This window comes from Botryllus schlosseri, chromosome 4 (assembly GCF_051294905.1).
Source record: "Botryllus schlosseri isolate E-star chromosome 4, Bs_hap1, whole genome shotgun sequence".
NCBI classification, from domain to species: domain Eukaryota; kingdom Metazoa; phylum Chordata; class Ascidiacea; order Stolidobranchia; family Styelidae; genus Botryllus; species Botryllus schlosseri.
In genome coordinates, this window is record NC_137239.1 from 20,404,020 (window position 1) to 20,423,443 (window position 19,424).

General features: G+C 40.3%; 1 protein-coding gene and 2 long non-coding RNA genes across 3 annotated transcripts in view; 1 reads left to right on the forward strand and 2 right to left on the reverse strand.

Annotated features, from left to right (window-relative positions):
* The window catches only part of LOC145437332 (dynein axonemal heavy chain 2-like), a 68,524-nt gene that overhangs the window by 17,665 nt on the left and 31,435 nt on the right, over positions 1-19,424 (reverse strand). Inside the window, exons 51-68 of the mRNA XM_080314537.1 lie at positions 18,784-19,008; positions 18,623-18,727; positions 17,498-17,686; positions 16,604-16,820; positions 15,150-15,299; positions 13,782-13,949; positions 13,572-13,714; positions 12,864-13,021; positions 12,673-12,805; positions 10,937-11,076; positions 10,746-10,875; positions 10,173-10,370; positions 6,559-6,700; positions 5,931-6,037; positions 5,622-5,837; positions 5,464-5,554; positions 1,251-1,417; positions 450-598 (exon numbers count right to left, since the gene is read on the reverse strand). Coding sequence (XP_080170663.1) covers positions 450-598; positions 1,251-1,417; positions 5,464-5,554; positions 5,622-5,837; positions 5,931-6,037; positions 6,559-6,700; positions 10,173-10,370; positions 10,746-10,875; positions 10,937-11,076; positions 12,673-12,805; positions 12,864-13,021; positions 13,572-13,714; positions 13,782-13,949; positions 15,150-15,299; positions 16,604-16,820; positions 17,498-17,686; positions 18,623-18,727; positions 18,784-19,008 — 2,828 coding nt within the window. The remainder of the gene's footprint in view (positions 1-449; positions 599-1,250; positions 1,418-5,463; positions 5,555-5,621; positions 5,838-5,930; positions 6,038-6,558; positions 6,701-10,172; positions 10,371-10,745; positions 10,876-10,936; positions 11,077-12,672; positions 12,806-12,863; positions 13,022-13,571; positions 13,715-13,781; positions 13,950-15,149; positions 15,300-16,603; positions 16,821-17,497; positions 17,687-18,622; positions 18,728-18,783; positions 19,009-19,424) is intronic.
* Positions 1,578-3,492, forward strand: LOC145437334 (uncharacterized). The gene is made up of 3 exons (XR_013914637.1): positions 1,578-1,831; positions 2,161-2,314; positions 3,049-3,492. It is a non-coding gene; the product is annotated as an uncharacterized LOC145437334 (long non-coding RNA).
* LOC145437333 (uncharacterized) lies at positions 2,697-5,061 on the reverse strand. The gene is made up of 3 exons (XR_013914636.1): positions 4,422-5,061; positions 4,189-4,347; positions 2,697-3,015 (listed from the first exon to the last, which is right to left on the reverse strand). It is a non-coding gene; the product is annotated as an uncharacterized LOC145437333 (long non-coding RNA).

Here is a 19,424-nt window from a genome sequence, read left to right on the forward strand (position 1 = left end):
GAAGCTCTTAAAATGCCATAAAAGTATATGCAGAAACAATACTGCTACCTCACGATTGTAAGTGAAAATTAGTGATTTGAGAATCAAATAATTACAACATAATAGAGGGTAGACCTATCAAATTTGACATATTTGCGACACGGGGGCTTACGGCTATAATGCAACGGAGCAAGGTACAGCAGATCATGAGTCAGTTATCCTTTGGCTTTAGGTGAAGATTTGGATAGGTACCATGAAAAAAGTAGCCAGAGCCATATTACCTTCTTCATATTCCTAATTTTGTGAAATTTTAGAATCAGGCTTTCGACATCAACTGATATAAAATGTCTAATTGTCAGTTTATCAACAAGTTATCATCTCAAAACGAATATTCGTGTACATTGCAACCTTTTAGCATTGTCGGATTGCAATCTTTTTCAATATATATTGGTCGGAATCGATTGCATTACCTGTCTCCTCTCGTGACGATGACTCCGTTTTCTGTCGAGAAAGCGTCGGAAGGCAATCCTTGGATGTTCCAGTCTCGCACTGTCGTCGGTTTTGACAGAAATTCGGCAAACGTAAAGCTTGGCGTGCAAGGAATGGACAGGTCACGAACCTGCAAATAAACCAGTTCGTGAATAATAACCATAGCGTGCAGCCAAAAAGTGGAAAATAGTCTATTGCAAGATATTTGATGGTAGTGTTTGGGCTGGTGGCGTCATCGAGTCGATTACGTTATGTCCTAATTAATTACTTGAATGACTGATACTTATGTCCAAGTCACACCCAGAAACTACGCGGTTTTAGTACTCCGAAGTAAGAGCTGTTCATGATCAAAAACGCAACATAACCACTATTAATAAATATGGAATTATATGAAATTTTATCATTCATTTCTTCTTTAATATGTTCATCAGTTCAAAGCAACACTAGGCTGTGATACAATGAAATGGCGAAAATGTGTGGAAACAGCTTGGAGTAGTGTTTTAATAAAACGCCCACCTTGGCCTCAGATAACAGTAAAAGAAAATCACGCAGACTATGAGACATGTACAGTACAGTTAGACATTGAATGAAATATTTTCACATCGTTCAGATAATCAGACTAGTTAGAATATTTGGAAACATGACTTGAAAAGTACAGAAAATAAAGGAAAATGGACTGAATTTAAAATCAAAGTGATCTGTTATATATCATTTGGATCTATGATAACCATTCAGCTGCTACCGTCAGTTAGCATCAGATTTAATAACTTGGATGTACTCACCATTTTCAGCCATATCTTAGAGACCATGTCGTCTCTGTAGTTACTGAGGAACGGTCCCATGTACGATAAGAAAGCTGAAGCGATGAGACAATCGCCCACAAGATATCCGAGCGATTCCGTCAAAGTACCGACGGTCGCTTCCCAACGAATCTTCTCTCCTCCCAAGCCTGAAAATTGCAGACGTTGAAATGGGTTCCATTCTAATGCCACATCAGGAAAATAGAGAAATGAATTTACAATAATCAAGAGTTTAGCTTTAAGAGAGAAAAGTTTAAGAATCTGAAAATAAGAGAATGCAAATGAAGAGAAAAAAGAATAGGAAATAGAAATGAGAGAATAGACACTTACGTGACCTTTGACACGAACCAATCAGGTTGCAGTAGGATGTAAACAAAGAACAAGCCCGGGCAAGCTTACTATGAGCTCTTATGGAAAAGGGTTGAAAAATATAGGTTTTTAGCAAAATTACATTGAATTGGGAATAGCTGGCTTTGGTGAATGGTAATAACGTAGAGCTAGTATGTATATGCAGTGTTATAACCTACAATAAGCATGAATGATGGCAAGCACGCATCAGCATGGTATCTCCAAATGAATGAATTTCTGACAACTTCTCGGATGAAGCAACTATTGCTGTATTATCCTTAGTCGTATACTATAGGATTGTCGTAGCGAATAGAATGTATTAGATGAATATTGAGTCAGGATATGTGTGGTATCCATTATGTGGCGTTATATGCGTTCTATTTATGGAATCGACATTTGTATATAGTAGTCTACAGTCTGTATCATTATCTAGCAAATTACTGTTACACTGGACACTTGTCTGCATATTCAATGATCATATTAATATGATATATGTTAGGCAACATGATCTGTTCCCGGCTGAAATCGTCATTTTTTGTTCTAGCTCGTGTATTGAATCTATCAGGATAAATGCCGGATAAACACTGTGCTAATAGCCTGCGTAACATGGAGATGGCTACCCAGACCTTTCCTGGTGTGCGCTTTTACCTTTCCCAGAGCCAATGACATGCATGGAAGAATGTAAAATCTGGATAAAGGCACGTGGACTTCCTTGTAGTCATCTGAATTCTCATTTTATTAAGAAAATGACATATCTATTATTGTACCAAAAATATTGAATCGTGACATAATCTAGAATCTAGATCAGTGGTTCCCAACATGGGCGATTTGGCGGTCTAGGGGGGCGAAAATGACGAAGGGGGCGACAGGGGGGCGAAAATAGCGAAGGGGGCGATTCGGGGGGACGATGACGCGTCAAAACGGCTGACATTTTTTTTATTTTTTTTTTATTTTTAGTCAACCCACGGAAATTTAGTTACAAAAGTGTGTCAAATTAGACATCGAGCCGAAAATTTGACCCTTTTTTTTAGTCAACCTGTCGATGATTACAGGTTTGTATGCCCAATTTTCGGTACACAAAATTTGGGGGGCCATGATCGGTATTGACCTTGAAAAGGGGGCGATAGGTCAAAAAGGTTGGGAACCACTGATCTAGATAAAACAATTCTGTGTTTCAAAATGAGTCCAATCTGAAATGCAGTCACACTTGATGCCACAATCGACTTGGTGTGTCTCGTTTTATTCCACTCCAGTTTTGTTGCTTGATGGTGTGTAATGTATTGAAATTGTTGAAAACAATATATTCAATAATGAGACGAATAGTTGAAATTGGTAGCGGTGATACGTTGTACGAGTCGGACGAGTACGCCTTGATAGGTGCCTGCACAGCAGTATTGCTCTGTAAAATAAACATATTATATATTTTGTGCAGGCTTGATGGATATCTTTTATGAAGCTGCAGAAAGAGGAAGTCGATGGATAAAACGCAAGAAAATCAAATTTCTGGAAGAAGCATAGAAGCACAAAACAGTAAACTCGTCCAGGAAAATTACAAATTGACGGACAATTATTGCTAGTGAAGTTCAGTTCTCAGAGGAGCATCATAATGTTAAAAGATGCGGAGAAGCTGAAATTTTATGCTAGACTACATTAAATTCTTTCTGAATTGCCCAACTTATCCTACTGACGTCAAATTTATAGTATTGCTGTAAGCATAGTATTTAACCATTGGGTCAGCCATATGTAACTGCTTCATTAAATCGCGATTTGGCCATGTAGATATGTGGTTCTTAAAAATGCACCATTTGCATTCATTCATGATTTCTCAAATCTAGAATGATTATTGACTGTCAATAAATCACATACAACTTTGAAAGGATTGATGGATTGTGGTACACTTACTTTTGTGCAGGAACTATTTACAGGGAGCATTTCAGATCGAAATATTAGTTAAATATGTGGATTCGACAAGAAATGTAAGAAAATGATGGAGTTCAGCTATGGTGAGCCAGGCAATGCTATCATGGCAGAAAAGGGATTCACCATTGAGTCTGAAATCAAGAAATTGAATCTAGATTTAAATATTCCTGCACGTGATTTACACACCGTCAAATGCCTGAGCCAGACTGTTCCACAACAAGAAAGATGGCGAGAGAACGTATTCATATTGAACAGCTGATCGGAAGAATCAAGGAGTATAAAATTTTGTCTGGTGTCATACTATGCAGCATTGTGTATCACAACTAACCAAATATATATGGACTAATTGCATACTCTAATTCAAGATTGAAAATTAAAAATGAATGACGCAACATATTCGGCAATTGTGCAAATTCAGTTCCATTGTCAATATCGTAATGCCTAATAGCATGCTACGGATCGTAATTGCGCGGTGCCATGGTCAGTCTGTACCAACAGTGCATGTCTAGATATTCCAGTGGTGTGCATTATTGAAGCTCATTTAGATGCCCAATTTGTTGAATGAACAATTCTCCAGATGAAAATGTTCTAGGATTATTTGTGTTTGATGGAATGTTATAAAACTGAAGACACCAGATACACCAAAATCTACCTTGAGGCAGGAGTTGATCGGTTGCGAGTACGGTGGAGAGATTGCTTGTCAATCACGATGGAGCTCACTGATGCTGATGCAAATCACAATGTAGTCCTTTTAGCTTCAGGTGCTGGATTGTCTTAATCAATGCATATGCATGAGAGCATATATCAGAACCTAATATGAAAATAAATCATGGTTAAAATATCTATTGAAGGAGTCTCTGAAAAAATGTCTTTTTCCTTACTTACCCTGTCTTACAAGTGCAAGACGAATCAATAATGGATTTTCCGAGAACGTGTATTTCCATTGAGTGTGTTATCTCACTTTTCCGCAAGTTGCTATAACATTGGCTGTTCACTAGAATATTGCTTCTAAAAAGAGTGGATTGTCTCCTCAATCTTTATCCCTAAATCGTGTGCATAGCGCTCCATGAAATACTTCGTAGCTTTCTCCGCGGTGTTAGAAGAAGATGCTGTTCCACTCAAATCCATAAATTCGATAGAATCTCCATAGCTTTCAAGTTTCATAATCAATACACAAAAATTGTGATGTGTGGCAGCAGCTATATTTTATAGTATATATATTTCTGAACATGAGATATGCTTGAAAATTTAGCTCGAGACCTGGAGCCTATGAAATCGTCAAAATATGCATTACCACAATCCTATAGTATAGTATACAACAATCGTCGCTTAATCAGAAAAGTTGTCAAAAACCCGTGCATTTGGACACAGCACGCTGGTGCGTACTTGCCACCATTCATGTTCATCCTAGATTAAAAGCTGCAACCACATACTAGCTCTACGCTATTACTATTCATTAAGGCCAGTCATCCCCAATTCAACGTAATCTTGCTTAAAACCTTCATTTTTCAACCTTTTCCCATAAGAGCTCATAGTAAGCTTGCCCGGGCTTGTTCTTTGTTTACATCCTGCTGCAACCTGATTGGTTCGTGTCAAAGGTCACGTAAGTGTCTATTGTTGAGGTTGAAGTGGAACAGAGAAAATAAAATAGCAACAAGGATATCAATGAGGTCATAGTGTGCTAATGGAGTATGGGGGAAATTATAGCAAAATGGAGAAGCATTATAGGAGATATCCAATTTGAAATATAAAAAATAGTAATTGATTGACTCCTTTTATGTTTCTGAATGTTAATAATCAACAAGCGGAAGCCAAAAGCAGAGAGAAGAAACTAATTTCAACTATTCTAAGATAGGACAATGCTAAAATTAAGGTGAAAAAGGGTATTATTGTGAAACTAATAATGATTTTAGGAGTAATATTTTACCTGTGACAAGTTTTCCTGCTCTGTCCAATTTAATCTCAGTCTCCTCAGCTTTCTTCCTCAATTCTTCCTTCTGCTTTGTTTTCTCATCGTACTGTAATATTATCAATACACAAGTCAATTCTGCACCAAAACACAGACACGCAGTCACAGTGACGCACCTGTCGTTTGAGATTCTCCATTTTGTCCTGTACTTCCTTTAATTTCCGTTGGGCCTCGGCGAGTGAAGCTTGCTTTTCGGCTAGTTGCTCCTGTGCCATCGCAAGCCTTTGTCGCTTGGGCTCCACGACACGGTAGACACGGCCATACAGTTCCATGGCTCTGACCCACATGCAGAGAGATTTGGCTGCGGTCGACACACGTCCTACATTGTCAGGCTGTGTATCAAAAGAGATATTGCATTGAGTTAATGAGCAAACATAAATCGAACGTGCTCAAGAGAAATATAGGATAAGGATTGTAATACTGACTTGGAATTCGGCGTGCGCGACGTACTGCTGTCCAATTTTCTTCAAAACACGGTCAGACATATTTTCTTTGTCGAAGTGAACAAGTTGCTTGATGAAATTTTGGTCACCTATAAGGATAAGGTTATGGCGTCTAAAACAGTCCCAGGTGCTTTTCAGTAATGAATAGTACCAAATTAAACGTAGATTATAATCTGTTCTCAAGTGTCATGTATTGTTATCTGCGCTTATTAAATCAGATATTGGTTTCAAGGTTCTAGTTCGAATGGCGTCTTGACGGTCGCGTTTTAGCAAGCTGCTGAGCCGTAAATTTGAATTGGATAAAACACACCTTCCCAAATATAGGGACAAATTAATCTAACAATGTAGAACTGCGTAGGGATGTTGGAAGATTGTTTCCCATGTATACTATCAATTCCGGGGTCAATTATCTGGTTTATTTCTGGATTGACTTCGTTACGAACTTAATTCAACAAAACCCTGTCTTACAATAGGCTCCTGATAGTTGAAATTCTTTCAAATGAAATTTTTATGAACGCCTAAGTGCGAGTTCACCTTGCATACAAAAATTGCAGGATATCAAAAGGAACATCACAAATAGGAAGCGTAAAACAGGTTTTATAGAAATTACCAAGCTGTCTCTTTGATTCGGCCCAGGTGGGCTCACTCCCCCTCAAGATCATGACAGCCTGAAGCACCATTTCCACCAAAGCAGGCGGTCTGCCGTACGACTTGATCTCGGTGATATCTTTCTTATTCAAAGCTTCCAACGCCTGATAGAAAAAAATTGGCATTATATATCATTCGATAATATCGGTCTGTCAGAACGTCATAGTTGAGCCAGTCGATGTATTTGCCAATGTCTATAGGTAAGAAGTAGAGTGATATTCAATTGAAAAGTGGTAGAGGCAAGAAGTGTTCCAAGTTTGACAGGGAATACCAGTCATTTGCAAAGCACTTACAGTAGTATTAAAAGTACTTTTAGGCGTAGAGTTCAAAATTTGTCTTTTTGGAGCCTCATATTGCGATGATACCACTGCTATCACTTTTCTATGTTGTCCAGTGGTTCTCCCTACTTTTGTCGGAATAAAATAACACCTGCACCTACCCGTAAATTACGGTTTACTGTTTCTGGGGGATAATTTTGCAACATATTTCAACTAAAAAATCCTGTCAAATTTCGTCTTCTCAACCAAACCACGGTAGCGCACAAGTTGCACAACGATTCACGCGCAACTTGAATACTCTTAAAATTGGTTCTGTTGATGATGACCATTCACTAGAAAGGTGCAAAAAGGGGGGAAAAAAGGATTTCCCATCGGACTACATCTTGGTTTTTCCGTGAATTCCGGATTCTCTGCTCATTTTGCTCTGGATTTGTGGCTGGATTTTTTTTATTCATTTTGCTCAATTCCATACATTGTATAGAGCAGTGGTCGGGAACCTTTTTGGTCCGAAGAGCCATATTTGACCAATTTTTTCCATCTCAACTCCCAAAGAGCCATACATGTCAATCAACTGTTACGTCACAATTGAAAATTCGTGACGTCATGGTAGCACTTATTCGAACTCACTACATGGGATTCCTCGTGCGCGCCATATTTTCTCTGTAAAAATTGGTATTTATTGTTCGAAAATAAAGCTCGAAACGAGAGGTAAGGCACAAATGGGCCAAGCCTCACCATTGATAACGCAATCCATCGTAGGTAGCTTAGAATTTATTATAACTGATATTAATCGAATGTGACTGTCACACTGATTTCGAAAACCTAAATACTTACCGACTTCTCAATTCTCAAAGTATTCGGCGGTAACATAACGTTGCACTACACCAGTGGTTCTTAACCTTTTTTCCTCCAGCGCCCCCTTTCAAAAATTATCGTGCTCCAGCGCCCCCCAACCTCATATTGTAAGGAATGTAATAAATACAATGAGTAAGAGGGAGGGCCGTAACAGCACTTCGTCAACCCCCCTTAAACGATTGCCTTGCGCCCCCAAGAACCCCACAGTGTGATTTAGATGGTCAGCAAAGTTTGTGTGGCCTGGTCGCCCTAGGTACCAAAATTTTCTATAATGCATGAATGAATAGGTGGTATTTACATATATAAGTCGCTATGAACTCTTTATCCTCTCAGCCCACGTAATCAGATTTACCAGTAGCGCTTAGTGAGCTGTTGTATGGGAAAATAAAGGGCACGTAATTAATAATTAAACATATTCGGGCGTGCCCGTAGGTACAATTAATTCGTTACCAGGGCCGTAACAGCACTTCGTCAGCCCCCCCCCCAAAAAAAAAACGTTGGTCCTGGGCCCCCCATCGGGTGATAAACCAAACTTCCGAGGGGCTTCGAGCCCAGACCCCATTCGGCTATCCGCTATTTGCTGTTACTAGTCATCTACATTAGGTGTCCATTTACTGAGGCAGCTATTCTCGCCTAGTCGCGCGAAGCGCGAAAAATTTCAGTAATTAATCATTGAATTGGGCAATATGATCGGTAATTCCACGTATATTGAGATCAATTTTTATCCTCTCTCTGCTCACGTAAACAGATTTACCGGTAAAGCTGAGCGATGTGTGATTGAAAAGGTAGGACCCTCAATAATAATTATACATCTTGGCGTATACCCGTTGGCAGGAACGAAACACCACTTCGTCAGGCCCCGCAAAAAACTTTGGACTTGGACTCCCATAGGGTGATAAACCGACCGCCCCCCATTACGTTGTTCGCTTTTGCACGGAATTAGCTGTACTTTTTGGGAGCCAGTGCGAAGCGCGAAAACCTTCGATAATTCATGATAAAATTGGTCAGTAAGATCGGGAATTGCATATATATTGCTATCAATTTCTTGTCCTCTCTGCTCACGTTACCAGATTTACCGGTAGAGCTGAGTGAGGTGCAATGTTCCCTCTAAGCTGCGCACGTGCGCAGTGCTGACACGGTCTCTGCGCATAGAAAATCTACGTTGCGCACAACAAGCACGAAGTTATGGCCGTTTTTAGTCGTTACGCACTGTTTTCCAAGGGTCAGCGCAGTGAGCTGTGTAAAGCGAACATTGTGAGGTGTCTTGGTAACTGTAGGACCCGTTACTAATAATTAATCATATTTGGGCGGGCGAACCCGTTGGTATGACTTCGTTGCATGATGTTATTTCGTGACCTCCTGTCTGCTATGTCAAAAAATATAGAATCATCCAACAGGAATATCTAGTTTTAGATATCCCTGTCGCCCAATCGTACTAAACTAAAAGACGCACACGATTTCAAATTGGCATTTCTTCACTGGCATATAATTTTTCCCTGCCAGATGGAATTCGTCTTCTGGGGTTCAGATTGCCAAGACAGGAACATTCGATGCCAGTCATTTAGGCGCCCATCGACAATTAAACCGATATGTATTTTGTAGGCTATATCTAACGAAGTTTTCGGTGTTAATTTGCTCTGAATACTCGTTAAGGATATGTCCTACCACCACATCATCTACTCATTCTACTGCGAAGCCATTTTTCCCCAGCGCCGCCATACCGCCCACCTGAGCCCAGCGCCCCCCATATCGCCCCCTGAGCGTTTCCGCCCCCTTCAAAATCACTAGCGCCCCTTGGGGGGCGCTGGGGGCAAGGTTAAGAACCACTGCGCTACACGCATACATTTTATCGCCGGTACTACATAGAGCTATATACTTACCAATCAAGAACATGGATAGCTATGGCGTTGTTTTTTTTTTATTCGAAATTGTAATCGTGGATGTCACATCCACAACATTTCATTTCGCGCCGTAGATCAGGAAGATAATGTGTATACGAAAGCTGCGCTTTGAAATGGGCGTCACCATATCTGATATGCTCTTTGATTAATCAACGTATCGCACAATGCAAGACTTCGAGTCGGGTACATAGAATTTGTGAGTGATATTGGCCGCCGGAGTGACAGTCACTAATATTAGATGATTTTGAAAACAGGGGGTCCGTCCGAGCCCCTAAACTCGAAGATGGCATTGTCTTTACCTCTCAAAGACTTGTTTATACTGTCCCAAGAATAATTATTTTGTCCGTGATGAAAATTTACCAACAAGTCGCTGAAATATTGATCAATTCAGTACAAAAATAAATAATTGGCAAAGAGCCATATCTTATACCCAAAAGAGCCATATATGGCTCGCGAGCCATAGGTTCCCGACCACTGGTATAGAGGATTTGTAATAATCACTTACATATCACATATCAAAATGGGCAGAAATCGACACTCGCCTTGGTAGCTTCTTCCAAAGCCGGGACGGCTTCGTCCAGATCGCGCTGGGCGTTTTCAGCCATCTGCTTGCACTTGGCTTCTTCGGCCTGAATCTTTTCGCCGTGAGCCGACACGGCTTTCTGCTGCTCGTCGGCTTCGCGCTTCTGTTGCACGATTACAACCAAATACTCTTCACACTCCTTCTGGAACTTGGCCACCTACAAGTAAAATATCAGCTAGATTTTCAGCCTGGTTCATTGCTGACCATTCCAACAGCCAAAAAAATACGACAGTCAGGAGTCAGTACAATATAAGTACAGTTATCACTTAGGCTCGTGATTCAAATGGTCAATAGAAATATGAACATGCGACACTTGAGCATACCACACTTGAGAATTTGGGTTTACATTAGGATTAGGGTAAGATTTAGGGTCCAGGTAGAGGCTAATCTCGGGGTTAAGGATGGTTTGGGGGTTATAAAGTCACCTGCTCAAGGGTTGGATGCTCAACTTTCGTAGTGTCAGTTAATGTTTCACCAAAATCATGATAAAGCATAAAATTTCACTGCATTTTTAGCATGTAAGGAACATTACTTGAATTTTGGCATCTTCCAACTCAATGGACATCGCTTCCACTTTGGCACGCGTGTCGTCAATTTTCTCGAGACCGTTTTTAAGCTTGTTCACTTGATCCCCGAGTTCCTTCCTTTTCTCTTCCAATAGTCTGCAAAGAAATTACAAGTATGGAATATGCTAACGACAGCAAACATTATATAGACACTTACTTTTTATAACCAGACACAAGCTCCAGGTAATTGGTCGGTGTCACGTAGTTGTGCCTCTTCAGCTCGAAAAGCAGCTTTGCGGAATAATCAACCACAGATCGATGCATCGTCACAAACACTTGCGCCACGTTCTTGTTTATCTACAAAAATCGGGAAGACGTAACACTTGAATAGTAAATCACAAAATACCAGAGAGAATTCATACAAAAGATATAAGGAAAAGGAGAAAATTTATAAAAGGCATGCAGAATAAAAAAGAATTGGTTTTAAATGATTGCAAGTTCATTGTACGGGAGCAGACTTATACAAATTGATAATGTAGATGACCGTCAACTAACTACTGTTCTTTGTGTAGTTCTAGTTGTAGTCGCTGATCTTTGAAAAATGCGTAGTTCTAGTTTTAGTTTCAACTACCAAACATCTAGAAAGCATGTGTCGTCGTTTGGCGTGAATTGTGATACCGGTGTTCTGTTATGTGATGTTCTTGGCGCCGTTGCTAGCTAAGAGTCATCACTACTAACAGCGGCATAGCCAAGGGGTGGGTTCTGCGATTCAAAGCCCCTCCAATTTCAAACTTGCCCTGATGATCATGTGGAAAGCAGATCTTTATGATGAAATAAAAATTAGTGTGCTGTTTCGGAATTGATTCTATTTAGATGTGTTTTAGTTGGTTAGTTGCTTGGCTTGCCAGCTTTGTTGTTTTGTTTCCAGTTCTAGGTATAGTCGCGAGTTTTGAACAGTGATTAGTAGGGCGGTTTTTTTTACCTCAAAAAAGGAAAATTTTGACCTAAACAAACTGAATTTTGACCAAATTTTGACCTAACGTATGCAAATTAGGTGTTTTCCCACATAATGTTAAAATTGTACCACTTATCTTCATTTCTGGTTAGAACTGGCTGTCCTAACAAAGTAGTTTGGCCTGGAAAAGCGTTTCTGGCCTAGAAACAGGCAACTTTTTACATGAAAAAAACAATATTTTAACGAAATCTGGCCCTATGATTAATTCCAGTGGTTACAATACGTATTATGGTAGAAATAATGAAAAAAATTTCTAGTACAACGAGAGATACCTTCCTACATTCTTGGGTAGAAAGCGCATGTCCTTACTAAGAAACTTTCCAAGGACGTTCAACAGCAGCACTTGTTGGCTGACAACACTCAAGTTGTGCGTACACTGCTGGTGACAAACCGTGTTGCTTCATTCTGACAATGTTGTCTACATTACAATTTTTCATCATGCGCTCCTTTGTGTCAGAATGATGCAATGCCCAAGAAGTCTTTCTTCAGTTAGGATATTGCGGTACGTTGACCATATTACCATGTCTACATTTTTTTTTTATTTGACCGTTTATGATTCACAATGAGAAGACAATTAGCCGTTTACAACGGTAGGCCTATAAAGTAGGCTAAAAGCTGTGAAATATCAAATGATATGTTGATCGACAGTGCAAAATCTACGATACAAACGAAATGCAGAAGTCGAAAAAATTTTGACTCAATGAACAATTTTGACAAATTTTGACATGTCAAAAAAAAAACGCCCTAGTGATTAGTTATTGTTCTAGTTGCGAGTTGTGAAAAGTGAGTAGTTCTGGTTCTAGTCGTGCAATTTGAAATCCAGCAGTTTGCGCAAGTCTGTATGGGAGAGATAAAGTGTAAATTGCCAACACCTAAAGAGAGAACGAAAAAATACAGGAGAGAACAGTAGAAAAGAGAGAGCAGCGAGGTTAACTCACATCTTCTGTTTCACCAAGATCCATACTTTCGAGATATCTCTCAGCTACTTCCAACAGGGCATCGTAGGGCCATTCGGTAAACAAGTCAATTGTGGTACAGTTGACGAAAGCAGGATATTGACGGATACGGTTTCTGAATGCATGTTGAAGGCTCGTAACAATTGAACCAGCGTTCAAACGGCGACGATTACCTGAAGGCGTCTCCCACGGGGCTCATGCACAAGACCACATGCAGGTTTGATCTGACTCGCTCGATTAAAAAGCGGAATATTGCATCCGCTGTTTCCGCGATGCCTTCTTTTCGGGCATCTGCTTCCAGTGCGTTTTTCACTTCCTCAAATTCATCCGGCTGTGAATGCAAGCAGTGTGATGTCAGTCTATGATATTTTGGAATGAGTTGAGTAACTGAAGACTGAACTTCAATATATGACTGAATATATTAATGTTGAAATAAACTCGAATATTCCCGACTGACAGTGCTCAACCTAGTTTGTGTTAACAGAAGGACTTTATGTACAATCTAAATATAGTACATTGAGCCTAAGCCATCTGTTTCCTTGATTATTCATATTCTTGTATGTCTATGACATCATTTACTTGATGATACACCTATTGATACAAAAAATTATGTTGAAATCTCTACTAGTTGCCGACGATTACCCCTGACAAGTGTCAGCCGAAAATATCCGGGTATATTTAAATACGGATGTATTATTCAATTTCTACAATATTTATATATATGACTATGTATGAGGCTTTTTAGTGTATATGGCTACAAAATTGGCGGAATTGAATCACAAATTCCGCGTCATTCCAGACAAACATCTTGGAGCGGAACCCAGTAGGAAAGATAGGACATATCCATTATCAGCTGAGCATGATACAGATCCAATGCCTACCTTATACAAATTGGGAACTTCTCCACTGCTCAAAATGTTATTGATGTCTTCCAAAAAGATTTCATCGACCACTTGAGTGTCAACGAAGAGAAAAACAGTGGGCTTGTTCTCAACGCCGGCCTGCTGATACAACCTCTTCAAATCTAGAAATGTGAATCAAAATTGTAGAACCTGACTGAACACGACTACAGTTTAATCTGTGATTCATACCGTCACGAAACTCTTGTTTCCGATAATGTCTCGACACCTCAATTTGGAAGGTGGTGTATTCGCACACGTAGGCGGCCAAACGCGACAGACTCTGACGTCCGGAACCTCCGATACCAATCAGCAACATGTTACCGCGGGGTTGGCGAATAACGCGGATTATCCGAGCGACTGAAAAGACACGCAGAAATTTAGTACACAGGAAATAAATTTTCTTCTGATTTAGATTTGGTCTGAACTGCGGGAAATTTGTGAACGAGGAATCTTCGATCATTAAACTGGTCAGTTATTCAGTAATATTAGGAGAGGAATTTATGTCCTTCATTAGACTTATTCTAATCAGCTATACATACACATTCATGCTCTGTGGAAGAGTATGGACGGCGGAGCAGTATCTAGCCAGTAATCCGAGAGTCATCAAGCACGCCCACATTCAATTCGAATTACAAGTTGCTTCTACAGAGTGAATACTAGTCAGCGATCAGCAGGGTTGTAACCAAGTCACAAGGCTCCGAGTCACGAGTCAATCTCACTTTTAATGTTTTGACTCGAGTCAAGTCGAGTCATTTTCAATTCGCCGCCGAGAAGTCCGAGTCCTAGTCATCGAGCAGAGGGTCGAGTCCAAGTCATTATGTTTACTGCTCAGTTTCCAGTTAAAGTCTCGTTAAACCCATTTTTTATAACTATATTTGGTGATGTCGAATGATTCGCATTTATATTATACTAATTTTCCTCAATTTTAGCAGTTTCTGGTCGCATTTTCAAGTACCAGTACCAATAGACGAAATCCCAATAGCGTGGATACGTTACCATTCTTCGATATTACAATGAAATGTCGGTCTTGGCCGTCTGAGACTCGAGGCATATGACTTGGTTCGAGTCATGCGCCATGACTCGAGTCCAAGTCGAGTCACTCGAGTAGAGTCATTTCCGTGTTTTCAAAAAATGACTTGAGTCAAGTCGAGTCATCAGAAAATCGTGACTCGAGTCATTGAAAACCTGGCGATCAGGACTTACCAGACCACAATTTAACATATTGATGCCGCCTACCAACACATGTCAATTCATTTTCAGCACTTGTCCGTTTTATGCGACTTTCTATAACACTTCTCTCACTGTGCATGACTCTTAGCTATACATCCTATAGGCCAGGTTGGATGGCTGATTAAAAGACAAATCAAAGTCCTTTCGACTCCATTGAGTTGAAATATTGCGATGTTTTTAAATTGTTAAAATTACAACAAACTGATACTGACGCTAGGTAGATTTTTGGGCGATTTTGAAAACGGACTTTTTATTGCATTCGTTTTCCTCACTTTGATACTCTTCACTAATGGCTAGTTCGACACCTAGGTCACATATTCTGCATACCATGTTCAATGGCGTCTCTGAAAAGAACCAAGTCCATCCCGACGTAGCCCGGAGTCATGTTGTAATCTTCAAGCTGATCTTCCATGTATTTCTTGACCAGCGGAAATTCCGTTAAATCTTCGTAAACGCCGTTGGCGTTCAGAAAATCGCCTGAAATAAAACGCATGTCATAAAAATGATAAAAAAACAAGGAGCTAATCGTGCCTTATAATACTGATGCAAAAATATTCAATTTCTGCATCGTATGTCTCTACGCTGGACTAAACATACAAGACTGGTTGAGGACGTAACACGTCTGCATTCTAATGTTTCAAACACATGCGTCATTGTCAATAACTTTCTATCTACTGTAATCACCTAGATAGGAGACAAATCAGTTATAAGATGCAATATTTTCCAACTACCGTAATTTTCCATGTATAATGCGCAAAATTTTACCGATTTTTTGCCCTAAAATAGGCGGGTGCGTATTATACATGGGTACGACAAGCCTTGAAAAAATCTCCCCCGATAAAAAACTTGAAATCACTCCTTTCGTCATGTTTGTTTCCAATCGCGCATCACTTCCAGACATCGTGCCCAGTAATTCGTATTATAGAGTGTAACGCGCTGCCAATTAGCGAGAAGAGTGTTGCCAATTAACGAGAGCCGTCTGCACAGCAGGCGATCTCCTGCTGAGTTAGTTTGCCGTTTGTACGCGAGCGAAATTAGGTCGTTGATTGCTGCAAGCGCGCGGCAATCCTTGCTAATTCATCGCGTCAACGACAGGCCTTAACAATCGCATACACAAGAGGCCATAAGCGCAAGATATCATCGCTGGCGTAATCAGTCGCATCTCAAACAGGCCTGGTGCGCACGACATAACCGTTGGCCTAAGCAATCGCATCTGTAATAGGCCTCGTGCGCAAGATATCGTGTCGCTAGCCTGAACTATCGCGTCGCCGGCCTCGCAGGCTTTGGCTGCTATCTACTATCGTTTGGAGACAATGCCTTTAATTGTATTATGATTAGCGATGGTTATGTCATGATTGTTCAGCAGTGACATTGCAAAACCGAATGACATCACATACTAAAACACAACTATTCACGTGCTGCGAATGCCGGGTGCGTACTATGCATGGGTACATGCTTTTTCTCAGAATTTTCACGCCATTTAAACGTTGCGTATTATACATGGGAGCGCACTATATTCGAAAAATGACGGTATATTTCAGAAAAAATAGTTTCAACGCATAAGACCCAGTTTCTGTGGCCTAAGCACAAAATTTGAGAAGGAAAGTATTGAAATTTCAGGTTTTATACAAATTATTGGCATATATATATGTTCAGGTATTTTGACCATTACTGAAATCCGTTTTTTTAAAAAGGCACACCCTTCAAGGGTTTTCGAGAAATCACAGTGAGCAGGAAAATACGGATCGAAGTAACTTTCAGCTTAACACACTTCAACTCACCAAACACGGGCGGTTGCTTGTTCGGGCAAAGATTGTGATACGTCTGATCGAACAATGTCCCGAGGCGGTCCGTGATCATCAAGATGAAGACTTCGTTGTCCTGAGTGTCGACGAAACGGTCGGAAAAGACGCGGAAACACTCGTGAATCCACAGACGGGTCATGGCCTGCTTGGTATCGTGGAAATCCTTGTTGGCGCGTAGCAATCCTTGGAAGATCTGCGAAGAATAAAATCATCAACGAGACATACAATGCCTGCACAAAGGATGTACCAAGATGTAGGCTATCAAGATCATTATTACGACCTTTATTACTGCAACTTGAGACAGTGAAGCAGAATGAATCTGACGCAGTATGGTACAGTTTGGGAGAATGTGATAGAGAATGACGACCTTTCTTAGTGAATACATACAAAAATCACCCCTATACTGAATAATTTTGCAAATGGCTTGGTAAAGGCTTCATATATCGTAAAAATTGGAGTCCCGCAACCGTAATGGAATTTCGGCCTTTCAGTAGCAAATTATGTCAAATTCCAGTCAAATCGCAACAACTATAATACAAAAAGACAACCATGATCCAGGTTCAAAACTGTCTCACTTCACCGTAACCAAGGCTGGCATAGCCCTTCACACAGATGGAAATTTGCCGAAAAACACATTCATATGGTCTGAGATTTGAGCGCCTAACAGGAAATTGCCTGAGGTTAAAATGCGTTCCCGTGTGTGCATTTGATCAAATTCATCTATACCAAGCCAGTAATAAAATTATTGTTCTATAGCAAACCCAGGGGAAGTTGAACTCAGATGACGGTGTGATGTTTACCGTCACCAGACATTTTACAATCAAAAGACCATAAAACATGATACAATTAAAAGAGCGCATTCCAACAGACCTTCGAGATGTCGCGCAAATTGAAAAGGTAATGAATCTTCGCCGGAGTTGGCAAGAATTTTTCCACAACCAGTCGGTACAGATCGATAGTAGCTTGCGTGATCACGTCTCCGATCGGTTTGACGTCTTCCTCAAAGTCCTGTAGTTTCTGGTTGATCATGGTGCCGAATATTCTCTTGATCTGGGTTTCCTGCAATGTATCATGCAGAGAAAATATTAGATGGCTGCAACGGTCACACTTCCATCCCGATGGTACGTTGTTCCAAGCAGAGAAGATTGGTGAAATTAGTAATCAAGTGTTCGTAAGCTCAGGCTGACACATCAACTTCTTGGGTTTCAAGAAAAATCCATACATTGTCAGCTATTGGCTCAACGACATAATACTACGTTATAATATATATATGGAGAGCTTCTTGGAGGTACAGAACTGCAATATACAATTGAATAGTATATTGATATTGAAATGAACCCGAATATTTTCAGCTGACACTCGTCAGGGGTAATTATCAGCAACTAGTAGAGAATTGGAAAGAACATTGTTTATCAAGAATCGTAGCGTAAAATATGACATCACCAGCGTGAAATTTCGAATACGAGAGCGTTCAATGTACTATAACTCCTTTCGTTGGCACAGCCTTGACTGGTGTATTTTGATAAACGTCGACTCCAAGGCACACAAATGAAATTGTGAACGGTTCCTCCTAACGACGCGAAATCTGTCGCCTCAATGATTTTTCGCACCAACGAGATTATACAACAGATGCTTGCCAATTGCAGAATTTATGGCCTTTGATGGCCACGTATCAGCTTTGCGGTGATGAATCAATTGTATATTATATAATCAAATTTTTAAATCAATTTCATACATTGACTAGTGGTTGATGACACTACAATTGAGTAGTATTTTCTAAAATACATTAAGTTAATGTCATATAGGGGTCATTTCGCTCGGACATAAGTAAGTAGATTTGCCTAAAAAACTGTGAAGTCGAAGCTCAAGTAGTCAAAAAGATAACCACATACGTGGAACATATAGGCATAACCTACTTGAGTACTCAGAAAGAGTAGCAGTAGTTCTTCTCATCAAAAACACCCGTTTTATAAAAAAGAATCAACGATAACTCACACTGGGGAAAGTCATGTTGATGAGATTGAATCTGCTTTGGAATCGACCCGAAATCACTTGACGTCCGCCGCCGGGTGGTCCCATATCTGCCAGCAGGTACATGTCCTGAAACAATGCTGCAGTAACGAAATGAACCGAATATAAAACGGGACATGACAAACCTTGACGTATTTCACGACTTGCTTGAGACGGTCGTACCAGAACCCGTAATCGATCCACAGTTTCATCAGCTCCAACGGCGGTTGGCTTCCGAAGGTGTCTTTGGCGGGCATGTTGAGGTCGTCCATGAAGGTGATCATCTTTTTGTTGCCCATCGGGACGTAGACGCCCTTGGTGCGCTTTTCAACGCGGCTCTCGATGATGTCTTGTACGTTGTTTGACGAAGTCTAGGGGTCAGATATAAGTTGAGAGGAATATTGGTGTGACCCGCACCCAAACGCAAAGGTAAGCTGCCGCATGAGGAAATTGTGACCAGTATTGCAGCTCGCAGTTTGTGACAAATTTCTGCCAATAATATGTAGTAAATGAACTTGAGGGGAATGCATTGATCAAGACCCATAAGGTTGAGACTCGGAAAATGACAAATTAATCACATGTTATACGATCTCTTGACATCACACAATAGTGCCAAGTATTTTATGTACCTATAACAAATTCTAACGAATTAACGAAGATAACGTAAATTACATTTAAGCCAAGTGAGGGATATATAATTCAGCGGGACGTCATAAACTCACATATCGATGAGAGGTTTTTGAGTTTTTTCACTGACAGAGGCTCCGAGGAAACTACACAAATCCCC